General features: G+C 35.2%; 1 protein-coding gene across 1 annotated transcript; it reads right to left on the bottom strand.

Moving 5' to 3' along the window:
* Positions 1-6,894: 6,894 nt before the first annotated feature.
* Positions 6,895-12,632, bottom strand: cacng1a (calcium channel, voltage-dependent, gamma subunit 1a). Its single transcript, XM_052559627.1, has 4 exons — positions 12,172-12,632; positions 9,339-9,413; positions 9,032-9,169; positions 6,895-8,772 (listed from the first exon to the last, which is right to left on the bottom strand). Exons 1-4 carry the CDS (start codon positions 12,404-12,406, stop codon positions 8,543-8,545), a joined length of 678 nt encoding a protein of 225 aa, XP_052415587.1. The 5' UTR covers positions 12,407-12,632; the 3' UTR covers positions 6,895-8,542.
* Positions 12,633-16,988: the final 4,356 nt, after the last annotated feature.

Genomic DNA, 16,988 nt, shown 5'->3' with positions numbered 1-16,988 from the left:
TTTTGCATTATTGAGACACTGTTTTCCAAATGAATGTTATTCAGTGCTTTGGCGCAATGTATTTTGTTTAAAGCACTATATAAATAAAGGTGATTGATTGATTGATTCATATTATCTGTAATATTATCATTACTATGCACCTTTACAAATGCTTCCACTAACATCTCTGCTTTATCACTATCTTTTATCGATATTTTCCCATGTCCTACCTACTAAAACTGGAATATTAATATTTCTCTGGATCCCTCCCATCTTCCTAATCGTGTTCCAAACCTCATTTATTTCAATGTCTTCCCCTATTCTATTGCAATATTCTCTCCAGAACATTCTTTTTGCTATTCTTATTTCTCTCCTTACCATAGCCTGAGCTCTCTTAAAAATAATGTAATCAGTACACAATACAGATTTTCTGGCTTTCTTCATTGCTTTATTTCTTTCCCTCACTGCCTTACTACATTTTTCATTCCACCACGGGACTGCTTTTCTACTAGTTATAGTTTTCTTTTTTCCTATTACCTCCTCTGCCGTATTTCTTAACACTTTAATTACTTTCATACTTAACTCTTCTATTTCTTCAATTTCTCCCATTTCGTTCATATTGTTATTACACAGTTCTTTAAAAAGCTCCCAATTAGCTCCCATAAATTTCCATCTTGGCATTCTCTCCACCACAGTTTGTACAATATCCACACCAATTTGACACCATATTGGAAAATGATCACTTCCCATTTAACTTTGCTTGCTTACACTCCATTCACATTTTCTAGCTAGATCTTCTGAAACTAGAGTAATATCTAATGCTGAATTACGCCCGTTACTCACATCTATTCTTGTTATATTTCCATTATTAATACATACTAACTGTCCCCAATCTAGCATTTCTTCCACTATTAACCCATTGTAATCTGTTTTAACACTCCCCCATAATGTATTATGTGCGTTAAAATCACCACACCATACTACCTTCTGATTAGTATTACCTCTTATTTTTTCCATTGCATTCTTACATAGCTTTTCACATGGATTATAAAAATTAATTATTTTTATACTTCGATTCCCTTCCCATACTTCCATCATCAACACCTCTTGATCCTCACTCACTTCTACATTCCTGTATCCCACCCCTTGTTTTATAAATGTTGCTACCCCACCTCCATTACAATTTTTCCTATCTTTCCTAATTAATTGATACCCTTGCAAAACAAAATTTAACTGAGGTTTAAGCCATGTCTCCTGTATACATATAATATCTGGTCTTTTATCAAGATCAGAGATGAATTTTTTAAACTATTGTCCATTAGCAATTAAGCTTCTCGCATTCCACTGAAATATTAAAAGCACCATTATGAACCACCACATCCTGCTTGCGTATTTGTTAACTGCATCTTTAATTTTTCACTAATCATTTCCACAGAAATTCCCTCAATCTCTTGATATTTTTCAGCTGCTTTTATTATTATTCTGATTCTTTCAGTCCGGCTTTCTGTTTGCGCAGAACAGTTCACCACTTCAGCTATAAAGGTTACAAATGCCACATTACTCTTAATCCCAAAGTTCTCTTTAGTTTTTCCCTGAGCCGTTTCCATCTTTTGTTGAGGAATTCCTTTACTTTTATCCCCTGATTCCAAAGTATTTCCTACTTTCTTCACCGCCTCCGAATATGACAATCCTTCCTTTATTCTTACATTTTGCACTTGAGCTGCATTTTTCCTCACCTCACATCCTCCATATCCCGCACTATGCTCCCCTCCACAATTACAACACTTGGGATCAACTCCTTGCTCTTATTTGCCATATTCATGCTCTCCACCGCATCTCGCACACCTTTGTTTACCTCTGCATACAGCCGCTACATGTCCAAATTTTTGGCATTTGTAACTAGTGGAGGGGGTACGTAAAGCTTAACCGAGAAACTCATAAATCCTAAAAAGACTTTACTTGGCAGCATATCCTCATCAAACTGAATCATCACTGATAAACTATCTCCCCTTTCATTGTTTCTATTACATTTCAGTCTTTTCACGCCAATTACTGCGCCTCCCGCATGCGCGTAATTTGTAGGGGGGTTACGGGGGTCATGACCCCCCCAAAAATCAGATCCAACTAATATAACCCCCTTAATATCATAACATCATTCAGATTAAAATAATATGAAATATTCAGAATGAATACTTTTGTTCGTTTTCTTTATTAATTTCATTTGCCAGCAAGAAAGATAGTATCATATTTTAAATAATCTGTAGTGTAAATTAGCATGTTACCTTTTACACAAGAAAATTATTCATATGCCGCGAGTGTAACCCCCCCCCCCCCCCCCAATGGTAGACCCAAAGTTACGCCCTTGGCCTCCCGTAAGACCTTTCTTAATCTTTTCCTCTGTTACATCAGTAGGGATCCCTGTAATTACTCCTTTAACCCATTTCTTTTCTTCTTGAACTGAACAATTCACACCCTGTCCCATGATCGTTTTAATTTCTAGAGCCTTTTTCTGTTGTCTAGTGTCCTTACAATATATAATCAATCTACCATCCCTCAACTTCTTCACACTTTCAACCAGTCCTATTTTTTCCTTAATCACTTTAGATAATTTCAGTGGATTAATGACACTGAAAGATCGAGCATCTAATTTCAACAATACCTTAAACCCTTCTTTCCTTTCCCTTGTCACGTGTAATCCATTCTCACTTTCAGTTTCCGATTCATTTCTTCTATTTTTCTTCCTTTTCCGATTTCCTACTGTACTCCATTCACTATCTCCACCTTCCGCGCCAAAATTTTTATCCTCCATTTCCGGATCGCTACCGGATTCTACTCCACTTCCTACCATGCACACTCCAGTCACAGATCAGCTGTCTCCTTGCCGCCTATCCACGTCACCACTCTATCCACCGCCCGCCGTGTTCCAGCCATAGACAGTAAAAGAAATGGACACAGCGACCCCATTGGAACTCAATTGAGACAAATGAAGCCCAGTTTTAACGTTTTTTAGCACTTCCGTTTCTGACGCGCAGACTCAAACGAAGCTTGACGACCTGTCTGCCAGATGTAAATCTTCTAAGTGGCTGTGCGTGCAAACTGCCATCGTTAATCTTGCAGAGACGGCGAGCTTGAGCGGGGAGTTCTTTGTCGTGAGTGAGCAGGAGTAAGTATTCTGATTAATTATTTTGTATAGTATTTTAAAATGTAACGCCAGTACGCCATATTAAGTTAATTGCCTGCGAGCTTCTCCTCCTGTCAAGTCTCAAGTAAGTCCCAAGTATTTTTTTCTTGGGCAAGTCAAGTCAAGTCACAAGCTATGTCAAGTCAAGTTCAAGTCAAGTCACCTTAATATTGTTATTTTACCTGCAGAATCTGATCTTAATAAAGTTAAAAGACAAGATATAAGTAACTGTCAGTAAATTAAAATAATATGGATTTGCATTGTAAATACTCATGTTCAGTAAAATACATCATGGAATCAAACAAAATTGTAACTTCCTAAAATTATTTATTTTTCACTTCTGCCAACAGTGTTTGAAATGTTTTACATTTTCAACATTGAGTCCATAAAACTAAACATCCAACAGACTCCTCTCTGAACACCTCTCTCTCTCTCTCTCTCTCTCTCTCTCTCTCTCTCAAACACAGTTTACATACAACATTAAACTGTTACATTTCTCCTCTCTCTCTCTCTCTCTCTCTCTCTCACACACTCTCTCTCTCAGAGAATAGAATATAAATATGACGTATTTTCAGTTGTTTCATACTTTTTTGTTATGTACAGTACAGACCAAAAGTTTGGACACACCTTCTCAAAACTATGAATTAACACATGTGGAATTATATATGGAATTATATACATAACAAAAAAGTGTGAAACAACCGAAAATATGTAATATTCTTGGTTCTTCAAAGTAGCCACTTTTTGCTTTGATTACTGCTTTGCACACTCTTGGCATTCTCTTGATGAGGTTCAAGAGGTAGTCACCTGAAATGGTCTTCCAACAGTCTTGAAGGAGTTCCCCGAGAGATGCTTAGCACTTGTTGGATCTTTTGCCTTCTGTCTGTGGTCCAGCTCACCCCTAAACCATCTGGATTGGGTTCAGGTCCGGTGACTGTGGAGGCCAGGTCATCTGGCGCAGCACCCCATCACTCTCCTTCTTGCTCAAATCGCCCTTGATGCCTTCAGTGTGACTCTACAATAGTCAATAGTCATGAAAATAAAGAAAACTCTTTGAATGAGAAGGTGTGTCCAAACTTTTGGTCTGTACTGTACATAACAAAAAAGTATGAAACAACTGAAAATTTATATTATGCACTGCATATATATATATATATATATATATATATATATATATATATATATATATATATATATATATTTATATATATGTATGTAATATGCACTTGTCATGATTGGGTAATCGCGGCAGCTACATTTGTTTTTCTGATTAATTGTTTTGCTCTATGAGAAAGACAAGGTAACAAAATATTCGGGGCTTATGCCCCCTTAGCCCAACCCTAGCGCCGCCCCTGGAATACGTTTTTTTGAAGGCCTGCTAGCGGATCATTAGGGGCTGTTCACATCACGTCTTTTGTGCGCGCAAGTTCGTTATTTCCAATGTAGGCGCGCGGTATGCGCGCTCATAATGGAAGCAACGCGCTCAACATCTAAACTTTTCAGAATGCCGCAAGCGCACCGCAGGTCATGTGACAATAACTAACCAATCAGCTTCATCCTTTCTCGTATCAACGTTGAAAGCTCATTTAAGATGAAGGAACAGCTGTTCATAGCTGTATATGGATTGTCATTTTGAAATGAATTTAGTAGCAGAGCTACTGCGAGCGATTTTTAGTGCTGCAAATCCATTTACCCTTTGCTGAAATTTCCGCGTTTTCATTGAGAGAGAGCGTGTCATGGATGCTTAGCAACAACAGACGCCCCAGGAGCACTTCTGCCCGAGCGCTTTGGAAAGAAGTAGAAAGCGGCGCGACTAGCGTTTTCCACGCGTTTTTAGTCGCGAACTATTGAAGACAAAAGCGATGACCCTCGGTACCTCTCAGGCTGACATGTTGATGTGATGTGATATCTGATTTAAGTGGGCGTGGTGTGTGTAAGGTAGAGAGGGCATGACTGATGATACTGTCCTGATCCAGTCACGACGCTATTCTCAGCCTGCGCTCCAGCTGAGTAATCAACTTTATTTTAAAAAATAATTTATATATTTTATATTCAAAATGAAAACATGATGTAATTAACACTCAAGTCATTCAAGTCATCGTGTCTCAAGTCAAGTCAAGTCCCGAGTCTTTAACTTCCAAGTCCGAGTCAAGTCTCAAGTCCTAAAAATAGCGACTCGAGTCGACTCGAGTCCAAGTCACCAAGTCACAAGTCCCCATGTCTGCATTGTCGTGTATCTTTAGAAATAAATAATGGACAAACAGAGTCTTAAAACGCCTCAGATGTAAAGTTATTTGCTGTCAAAGTGACGCCAAAATGAATGGGAGTCAATGGGAATGCTAACGCAAGTGAAGTTCTGCTAAAAGATGGCAGCCCCCACCCGACTTCAACTTCCGGTCGAGTTCCTTGCCCCTTGGTTCCAGCGTAGTCGACGCTTCTGATTCTTCTTCTTCTTCTTGTTTAATGGCGATTAACTCCAAAGGAGCATTATCGCCACATACTGTGTTGGGTGGCAAATTATCCTTGGGTGATAAGTCTGAAGTTTAAAACTATTTCCTCTTCCTTCTTTCACAATTGGACCATTAACTATGTTTCCAGGTTGAACCCTACTCTATCATCCCACATACATCATAATTATTTATCATACCTGCAATACCTGCTTCATCCGGCGCTGCGTGTTCAGCTCCTCCGTCCACACTCAGCCCCCATGGCAGGTTCAACATTTCAAGTATATCATATTCTAAATGCCAAACCTGAATCATATAGCTATAAACGTAATTAGTGCTCTATACATCTGTCTATCCATTAATCCATTTCCTAAAATATCCTCATTCTTCATTCTATCCTCTCCATTCTTCAGATGACTGAACAATACATCCCGGAAAATATTATACTTACTACAAATAAATAATACATGAAATACATTTTCAGATACACCACACACATCACATAATCCATTTTCATGTAGCCCCATTATTGCCGCTTCTGATTCAGGTATGACACGCTCCCTTTAAATACAACTTCCTTCCGCCGTTAATTGACACACTCCACCCAGAAATCACGCTAAAATGAAAGTGAAAGTAACCAATGTCGTAGAACAGATTCTTTTGTTTGCCACACAGTACTGCCAAGAATCCCTTACCAAAACTCTACTCCCTCTAAAATGTGCAAGGAAAATGCCAGAAAATGCCAGTGGATGAAGATTAAGTCTCACCAGAGTTAAATACATTTGAGACACTTTAATATATCACATACTTACTCATTTGAGACACTTTAATATATCACATACTTACTATCAACTTGGTTTCTATGAAATTGTTTTTCATTTGTAAGTAATTACAAATTATATTACTGGTTCATTTGACTTTAGTATACTTTACATAAAGTATGAATTACTGGTTGACAAATGTTTTCTTTTTTTAGCTATGGAGTCAAATTTGTACAGTAGTAAAATGAATGGTAAACATAATTAGTGGTTCATGCAGTTCTTAAAGAAAGACAATAAATAGCAGGCAGATCAGACAGCTATCTTTCAGCTGTTGTTCATAAAATGGAAACCTAAACTGTGACTGTTAAACTATGCCTAGATAATATTATGTAGTATATAAACAGCTAAATAAATATTGCTATTTTATCTAAAAACATCAAAACCTCTGGTGCATGGTGTACATTAAAGTGAATCTTTTTTTAAATAAATCACAGTAAAGGAGACAGAATGAACATTGACATGAACATTGGAGTTACTTACTTTTTTATTAGAAATGCATGACATAAGGTTGTAATAGCAGAAATGCATGTATTCTGCTGGGCTGCATAACATGATCCAAAATCCACGGTCTCTTGTTCCACATGCAAATAACATCAAAATACATAATTACAAAGGTTTCAAATTAAAAATGTTTTTTTTTTCTTTCTTAAATAGTTTTTTGTTTGTTTGTTTGTTTTTGCCTCAACGTGTGGTGAGACAACTACAAACTCTCTTACTGCCATTACAAAACTAAAAATGTTGTCAGTATGCTCACCCCTCTTTTTAGCAATGGCAATGACAGGAATTGATAGGAGAGGAAAGAAAAAAGGAAAGGACCACAAGCAAGAAGGCTCTAAAACTTTTGTTGTCCAAGAACTGCCCACAAGGCTATGAAACCCTATTGGTGTTTGTCAGTGACAGTAATTCCCACTTTCTACATCCAGTTGCCAAGTTTACAAAAAAGTTCCAGGTCTAATAAGACTTTTTAAGCCCACTAAGCTTTAAGTTTAGAAGATTCTATAGAATTTAATTTATTGTCGAAAAGCCTGCTGAATCCAAATACATTTTTTGTTAAGATCTTTTTTCTAAACAGAGTGAATCACCACCCAAAAATATGGTCACGATTTTTTTCTGATCTACAGGTTACAGCTGGAAACATAAACCAAATTTGTGCAAACCCAAAAATTTACCTGTTCCTAAGAGGGTTATAAATTACAAATCACAGAAGCATGTTCTTCTAAAAAAAATACTTAGCACACCAATACATTTCAAGCTTGTAAACATAGTTTGTGGGTACATTTCAGGAAGCTGTAGACTTGGAAAGTCTCAGAATAATTTAACTTTTTCACATAAGAGTGATATTGATGCCATTTTTCTTTGCACCTGCAAGATCTGAAATTATTCCAAAATGTCAGGCCAAGTATTCAGTAACCACAGCAGACCAAGCATTTGCATTCAGCTCAGGGCAGTTGAAAGCATCACTGTGCCCAAGCAATAGAGAAATATTGTTAAAATGGCTATCAATAAAATGAGATTAATTAATCAAAAAACCAACCATCTTAGAAAATAAAATAAAATGCATTTACAGGATATGAATTTTGCTTTCTGGAGAAGAATATTGTGGCATTATGCCATTGCACTATTCACTGACAAATTAGTGCAGATTAACTTTTCCTGTTACATCAGCTTCTGAACATATGCTAGTCAGATGTTAATAATTTTTCAATCCTTCACGCTAACAATCACTTCTCAATTTAAACCATCCCATTGTCATAAACCTTCCCTGTATTTCTGTTAATGTATAGCATTATTATATAAAAGTTCCAGCTGCACGATGCCAGCTGCACTCTTCATATTACATCTCAAAGATTTTACAAAAAAGGATGTTAAATATTAAATATATGTAAATAATAAAAATGTAAAGATTGAAAAGCTTGGCTTCTTGCTGGCATAGTTGAATGTACAATAAAAGGTGTGTTACACACCTTTATTCCTCAATGCCTGTACGCAGTGGGGGAAGCTACTGAGCTTTTTAAGATGTATGACCTCTGTTTGTCAATCTCTGACATTGTATCAAAGAGGTCTAGATATATTTTGAGACAGTGCTTTACCTGCTGGAATCTGGGATTCCTGCTCTATATTTGTTCAGGCTCAGCGTCCATGCAGGTTTCCCAGGGATTTCTAGGCATATGTGGCATGGAGACCACCAACAGACCAATTCCACTGAGGAGGAGCAGTACAAAACCTGTGCATGCACACGCAAAAGACCAGGAATAGTAATACTCGATCCAGATAGTCTCCTCACTTTCTATCATCCTTTTGACTGACTGACGCATTACCTCTACTGAGATGATGGCACAAAGACCTGAGGACAGAAAATATATGAAAATCAATGTACAGTGCCCTCAAAAAGTATCTTTTTTTAATTTTTGAAATATTTTAATAGCAAAGTGTTTTTGTACTAACTTTCATTCAAATAAATGTTTACTGTTATCTAATTCAATGGCATTCTAACAAGTGTCTAAATGCCTTTTTTGTATACAACATTTTGGTAATACAATTTTCTAAAACGCAGTGTATCAAATAAATTATTTGTAAGAGAATGATTAGATGCTCCATCCTACCTGCAAAAGCAAAGAACATGCCAGCAGGCTTGTACAGATAGTCCTTTCCCTTTCTGAGGGAACCCAACACACACAATGTGCCCAGAATCATGAAGAGAAGACTGAAGATAGCTATGGCAGCTGCTGAGATGTTGTATTCTGAGTAGATAAATCAGCAATAGCTACAATGACAATGATTTTCAAATATAATAAAACCTAGTATAATATACTGTTCACTATACCTGTGTTTATTTTTCATTTCATCACCCTGTACAGTACATATAGCAGATGTTATGGTGCACAGTGCACACCGTTGGTTTGAACTCACCTCTCTGAGTTTTAACTTCAAAGATCTCAGAATCTTCCCCTGGTGTGAAGTGTCTGAAGTAAGAGCAGTTCATTTCTAAAGGGTAAAAATATTAATTAATTATATATTAATTACATTAACATTATTATTTTTAATACCTTTTAAATAAACCTGATATATGAATATTTAAGTGAATATGTTTTATTATGTTCCTGTAGCTCAATTGGTAGAGCATTGCGCTATCAAGGTTGGTGGTTTGATTCACCGGGATAACATGATAGCTAAAAATTGATAGCCTGAATGCATAAATATAATTTCATTTTTAATTAATTATTAGCCAGGGCTTATTGCCCCTCAAAAGAATTCTTGTGTGAGTCACCTGTTGCCTTAAGTGGCAACTGCAGAGTTTTTATTTTTATTTTTTTATTTTATGTCCCGTGTAATTTTATGAGCAGCTAAATATAAATGCTGAGATATTTGACAACTGTTGAAGAGCTGGCTCCATGAGACTGCAAATGTGACAAAACTGAATACATGAGGCAGAAGGCAAAGTATGCTATGCTTTGATGAGACAATCACTGTCCAAAAAAGAGGAGAACATGCTTTTAACAAAATCTTCCAATCTGCTGATGTTCACATGGGATGGTGTTGCTTTATTTAGAGAAATGACTGATAGATAGCTGTAATGCAGCATGGCATGTTCAGCTAGTCTTTCATGTTGTGCCAAATAATAAACAAACTGTAGAATCATGTGCCTTTTATTGATGCAGTGATTGGCAAGGAGGGCTAAAACATATCATATGTCTAAAATAATTTATGTTTATAGTTTTTAATATGACACAGACCAAAACTGATTGCAACCCTATTTCTAATACTCATTACGCACTCCCTGAAACTGTCATATGGATCTATGTTCAAAATAATGACTGTAATAATGGCAGATATTAATGTACATGTTTCCAAAGGTCTTTGTCATCCTGTAATTCCAAATCAACCTGCTAGTTCCACCACATCCTCTCATGTTCAAATAGAATCAATGCCTCCTTTTGCCTCTCTTTTTTCTTATAGGGTCTCCTGAGAATTTGGGCCACAGTCAAAGTGGTATTATCTGAGGGCCAATAAGAATGTCTGTGTTGAGAAAAAGGTGGCAGGCATCTATGCTGTTCTCTCAGATGTGACCGTCAGTCACAGTAATGGAATTGTACCACTCTTAAATTCAGAGTATCTCCCCTCTTGGGACAGCTGACTATTTACATGGCCTAATTATAGATTTTACTGACTACATTTACAAGGGCAATCACACACGTACTCACACAGCTGCTATGTTTTAAACCACTAAATTAAACTGTTAAACTCAAGCTTAAGTATAAGCCTGATTTAAAGTTTGGGGCAATGTATATATATATATATATATATATATATATATATATATATATATATATATATATATATATATATATATATATATATATATATATATTACACTTTTACTGATCAGTATGTTTAACATGGTAAGTGTTAAGTGTCTGGGCTTTAGGGATATGATACCAAAAAGGCAGCATTCATTTCAGATTTTAATAATTTAAATTCAAATTTAATTACTTTGTTTAATTATAAAAATACATCTTGTCTGTAAGGTTCAGAGTCACTGACACACCACACCTATTAGCTACTTCCTGTCATTCTGCTTACAGCTTTCCCACTTTGGCAGTGATCTCCATGCTGCAGTTGTCATAGCACCTATACAAGTCCCAAGGATAGGGAAATCCCATTAGATCTGCAGACCATCAATGGGTCCTGACTAAGGGCTAAGACTATGGATTGAGGGAGGGATAAAAGATTTATCAACTCTCTGTGTGAAGACGCTTTGAAAACCTCTGATTATATATCATTTAGTGCTGTCAAATGATTAATTGCAATTAATCACATTCAAAATAAAAGTTTTATGTTGACATAATATATGTGTGGGTACTGTGTATATTTATTATGTGTGTGTGTGTGTGTGTGTGTGTGTGTGTGTGTGTGTGTGTGTATATATATATATATATATATATATATATATATATATATATATATATATATATATATATATTCATATAAATTATACCATATTAGTGCTGTCAAACAATTAACCGTGATTACTTGCATCCAAAAAAAAAGTTTTTGCTTATATATATATATATATGTATGTGTATTGTATATTTATTAAATATATACACAAACACATACAGAATATATTTAGAAAATACTTGCATGTAAATCGTTTGACAACATTATTTATCATATATAAATTTAATATAGAAACCAAACATATTTTCTTAGATATATACATGTGTGTGTGTGTATTTGTATATACATGATAAATATACACAGTACACACATATTTTATGTAAACAAAAACTTTTATTTTGGATGCGATTAATCATTTGATAGCACTAATATAATTACTCTGGATATGCATTTTTATAAGGAGGATTTTTTTATACTTTATAAATATAAATATTAAATTTTGGGATCTTCAAAGTAGCTAACATTTTCCTAGATTACAGCTCTGCACATTAATTCTCTCAACAAACGAATTATTAATTATGCAAAGCATATAGGATTTGGACAGAATTTATACAGAACACTAGACACTAGATCTATATTTTTTCCTAATCTTAAAAGCTATTAATCTAAAGGTCTTTGTTACATGTGTTTTACATGGCTAAAATCTGTTTTGTTGTCAAACATAAATTGTAATTATGTATGATAATTTTGATTATATTTGTACAAAATTAACATTATAAATAATGCATACAATTATAATGCATAAAAAAAAAAACACCTGATAATTAGATAATCTGTCACTTACCCCCCGGCAAGCTGATAGGTCCACAAACTTTACCAATTAATTCCTTGTCCTCAATATAGATGTGTTTCTTACAAAGTCTCCAAAGGCCAAAGTGGGCTGCCTCACATGTTGTGTTTACGTGCTCCACTCGAGGACTCAACACGGCCCAGTGGTCTGTCACCACCGCTGTTAACATGCACACTGAGCCCACCGTGATAACAAAAAACAAGATTTTTGTCTTGGTTTCCTTCTTCATTTTGTCCAGAACCCACTGCTTATGGACAAATAAAATGAAACGTTTACACGAAAATAACTCTAATGAAGATAAACAGTGAAAGAATCACTGAATATCAGAACAGTATAGTACAGAGACCTAGTCCAGAATGTTCTTGATTCTTAAGGTCTCTGTGAAGCTCTCTGCTTGTGCATGGATAAAAAGAGCCAAATGACAGTGTCCTAGCATTTATGCTGAGAGACCAGACTTCGACTGCAGCTGTTGGGGCTTGTCAGGAAAGTTGATGACCAAATGGACTTGTCTCACATGAGGTCTGTGTGGGGTGAGTTGGGCTTCTATAAATGTGAGCTGTGAGTCTAATGTCTAGCTGTTGACAGATCAGGTTCCATCCGCCATTAACCACTAGGGCGTGACAATTCCATGCAAAGAATTATTCTTGTGAGGCAAACTGGACTGACAAAAAGTCTCAATACTGATACACTGAAATAAAAGGTTTTTTTTCCAAAAACAGCCAAAACTCCCTCAAAATGAATTAGTGTTGAGTAACTTTCGTATTTTCTGTCAACCATGATAAACCACGCCTCTAGCAAATGCCGAAACATTATATGTGTGTAACAACTTCAGTCTAAATGTTCTCAAGGAAGAATAATGTTGTATTTTTCATGTTTTTCATGTATTTGTTGTGTGTAGAAGATACTGCCACATTTGTGTGCGGTAATCGCATAGGTTAATGAGTTAGAAATTGTGTTAATTCCCTTAAAAAATGTGACTGGCTTGAACTGGAACTTATAAGGGGCCCCACTTTAAAATGTACTCCTCTTCACAGCCTTGTATATATAATAAAACATGTTCACAAGTTACTGAGATTAAGTCCAAGTCAAAATTCAAGTTGAGTTGAGTCATTTCTCAAATCTGTCATGGCCACATCTGTCAAATCTTTTTTAGCAAGTGTTCGTCTGCTGCTGTTTTTTAAATGGCAATTGAGTATTCATCAAGTTACAAGTGCCATTATTTTCAGTATTGGAGAAAGATACTTTTTAAAGTAAATGCATTACAATATTGCTATACTCCCTAAAAAGGCACCTAATTGCTTTACATTTATGGAAAGTAGTGCATTACTTTCGTATTACTTTTATGTTACATTTTAAATCTGGGCTGGGCCTGCTCGTTTGTTTTTAATATAAAAAGTTATATTTGTGGAAAATGTAAAAACTCATTTTACACCAAAAGTAAAAGAAACAAGCCTCAGCCTGAATGAAATGTGTACATTTGAAATTCACATTTGTACAGTAGAGGATGCAGCTCAAATAAGCCTTTCAGTTGTGCTGCCATTCTGGATTGCATGAAGAATAGGAGACAGGAGAAGTAGTTCAACAACCTTCAGCAATAAAAATAAAAAGAAACACAAATGTTATGTTTATATAAAGTCATTTTTGCTTAGTAGTATTATAGGTTATATTGGATCATCAATGGTCAGGAGAAAATACAGCACGGTTAATGACATATTTAATTATTTTTACACAGCAACTGTGCATATTCTCCCAGTTTCTCTCTTAACATTGGGACAGGAAAGCTGTCAGTTGATAAATGGGAAAAAAAGTAACTGGCATTAATTACTTAAAAAAATAACTGAAATATAGGCTCTATATTCTTGTAAATTGTTGTAATTACTGTAATGAAGTAATGCATTATTGGTTTCTTGTACATATTTTATGTACATTACTTTGTAAAGTGTTACCACCAACGCTGATTACTTTTCTTCTGTGTTATTTTTATCCCTGACTTTATTCTGAAATATGCAAAGATGTGCTCCAGTATTCCATGAAAAGACCTATAAAGGATAAGCGTAATGTGAATGGATGGATGAATGGAAAGATGGATGGTTGGACGGATAGCATGGACTATGGATCAGTATAAGGATAAGTTGTATACTGTATATTATTGCAAAACTGACAGAAGTGATTTCAGTAATTGTTCTCCTGCTATTTTTGTTCAGTCTTCACCATAATTGAGTCAGGTGCAGCTTCAGACTATTACTGTAAACATGCTTGACAAATATTAATAATAATAATAATACTTCCTTACATTTATATAGCACTTTTCTAGGCACTCAAAGCACTTTACATTTCAGGAAGTATCTCCTCATCCACTAACAGCATCCACCTGGATGATGCGACAGCAGCCATATTGCGCCAGAATGCCCACCACACACCAGCTGATTGGTGGAGAAGAGACAGATTGATGAAGCCAATCAGCAGATATGGGGAATGTTTGGAGGCCATGATGGTCAGAGGTCAATGGGCGAATTTAGCCAGGATGTCTAGGTCACACCTCTACTCTTTTCGAAAGACATCCAGGGATTTTTAGAGACCACAGGGAGTCAGGACCTCGGTTTAACATCTCATCCAAAGGTGCTTGTTGACAGTATAGTGTCCCCATCACTACACTAGTGCGCTAGGACCCACACAGACCACAGGGTGAGCACCCACTGCTGGCCTGACTAGCACCTCTTCCAGCAGCAACCAAGTTTTCCCAGAGGGTCTCCCATCCAGGTACTCACCAGGATCAGCCCTGCTTAGCTTCAGTGGGCAACCGGTCTTGGGCTCCAGGGTGATATGACTATATTCAAACTAGTTTACCCAAACGCAGTATTTCAGCAATATTGATGTACTCACTTCAAGTATTGTATTCAACTTGGTATGCCAAATTGGGAACATTCATATTTCCCTGCTGCCATCTTCTCTCTCTGACATTTCAAAATGAATTGGATAAATGAGCTGAGCCAAAATATTTAAAAACGATATATTTGACACTATATTTGTTCACATTGAGATCAGTGCCTCTGAGCATCAGAAATTCATGAAATCTTCCTTGTTCAGACTTTCCTATTGTTGAAATGTGAAATTTGGGAAATTAGTAAATATAGTCCACACTTATGTTTCACCCAGGCTTTGATAAAAAAATAATAATAAAAAAAAAAAATAATAATAAAAAAATAAAAAAATAATAATAATAATTATAATTATAATAAATAAGGTAGTAGCTCTGGATCTATTAGGAGCAAATATAATAATGCCTTCATGGCAATTTTGTAAAACTACATTACATTTTATTTTGAGTCCTTGTTACATTGTAATTATATAATTAGGTACTGTGTAATATTAATTAACAACATGTGCTTAGTACAGAGTAAGGATAAGGATTATATTTTGTCTTTTTGTTAATCCACACAGTAAAATAAAATCTAAAATATTTTTTACAAATAAAAATTCAATCATAATCCTTTATAAAAGTGGTTCTTATGTAATTGTTGATTGATTGATTGATTGCCTATGTTTTTGTTATTTTCTTTATACATCTTTAATATGTCATTTTAGTCATGAAAATGTTTACAAAATAAATAATTTACATTTTAATGCAGACGTTATATGAAAGGAATACATTGCAATAAATCCTGTTATTTACTCTCACAAGACCTCAGGGAAGTAAAATAAAAATTAACAAATAAAAATCTCACCATGTTAACATTGTGAAATGAAAACCTATTGGAACTAATCATCACAGTGGTTATTGCATTCCAACCGTGGGAAAATCCATGCCTCTATTATTACTCTTCCATTATAACATATATTTTTTAAAGATCACCAGACTGACATCTCGAAACATTTAGTGGATTCTGTCCTTGGCTTTAAGAATGCTGCAGCTGCCTGGCTGCATATCCTGTGAATGGCATAATGTGAGTGCACGACAGTAAAGTTTTGCTTCATTAAATAAATGTTTACAACGGTGAACTGTTCTGCATCTAGGGTCCTTGTGCAAGTCATCCATGACACATTACAAACCAGATGGACAAGTTAATCATATGTGACAAAATCATTTCCCTTAGGATTTTTTATTCTCCATGATGCCAGATGTTTAATTTTGGCATGGAAAATGATGGACAGAGGGAGTAAACAGTAGTTTAAGGCAACAACATTTTTCTGCTTAGAAAAAAAAAGGGTAGTATGTTCCAGCGTATTTCGTCTGACAATTGTTATAAAGTTTACATTAAATTTCCCTCATAAAAATATATTTTATTTATATTTTTAGGTCATCAATAAACTTTTAATTTATTTTAATTTTAAAAATTGCAAAAAGAAAACAACTAATGTTTCATTGTAACTGAGATGGTTTATTTTAATGAAGTAATGCAAAACTAAATTGTCATCTGTAGCCAAAACAATATAATTCATTGAAACCATTTAATTAGCATGTTTGGAACTAAACTCCTCAGGAAGGTAGGACTCCAGGAGCAAGGTTGGCTACCTTTGCCAGACAGAATATGCCACAAACACACATAACTACATACTTTGTACATACAGTACAGACCAAAAGTTTGGAAACGTTACTATTTTTAATGTTTTTGAAAGAAGTTTCTTCTGCTCATCAAGCCTGCATTTATTTGATCAAAAATACAGAAAAAAAAACCAGTAATATTGTGAAATATTATTACAACTTAAAACAATAGTTTTCTATTTAAATATACTCTTAAAAAAATAATTTATTCATGTGATGCAAAGCTGAATTTTCAGCATCATTACTCCAGCCTTCAGTGTCACATGTA

This window comes from Carassius gibelio, chromosome B6 (assembly GCF_023724105.1).
Source record: "Carassius gibelio isolate Cgi1373 ecotype wild population from Czech Republic chromosome B6, carGib1.2-hapl.c, whole genome shotgun sequence".
Lineage (NCBI taxonomy): Eukaryota > Metazoa > Chordata > Actinopteri > Cypriniformes > Cyprinidae > Carassius > Carassius gibelio.
The sequence above is the reverse complement of the archived record's forward strand: the minus strand, read 5'-3'. Positions and strand labels throughout refer to the sequence as shown.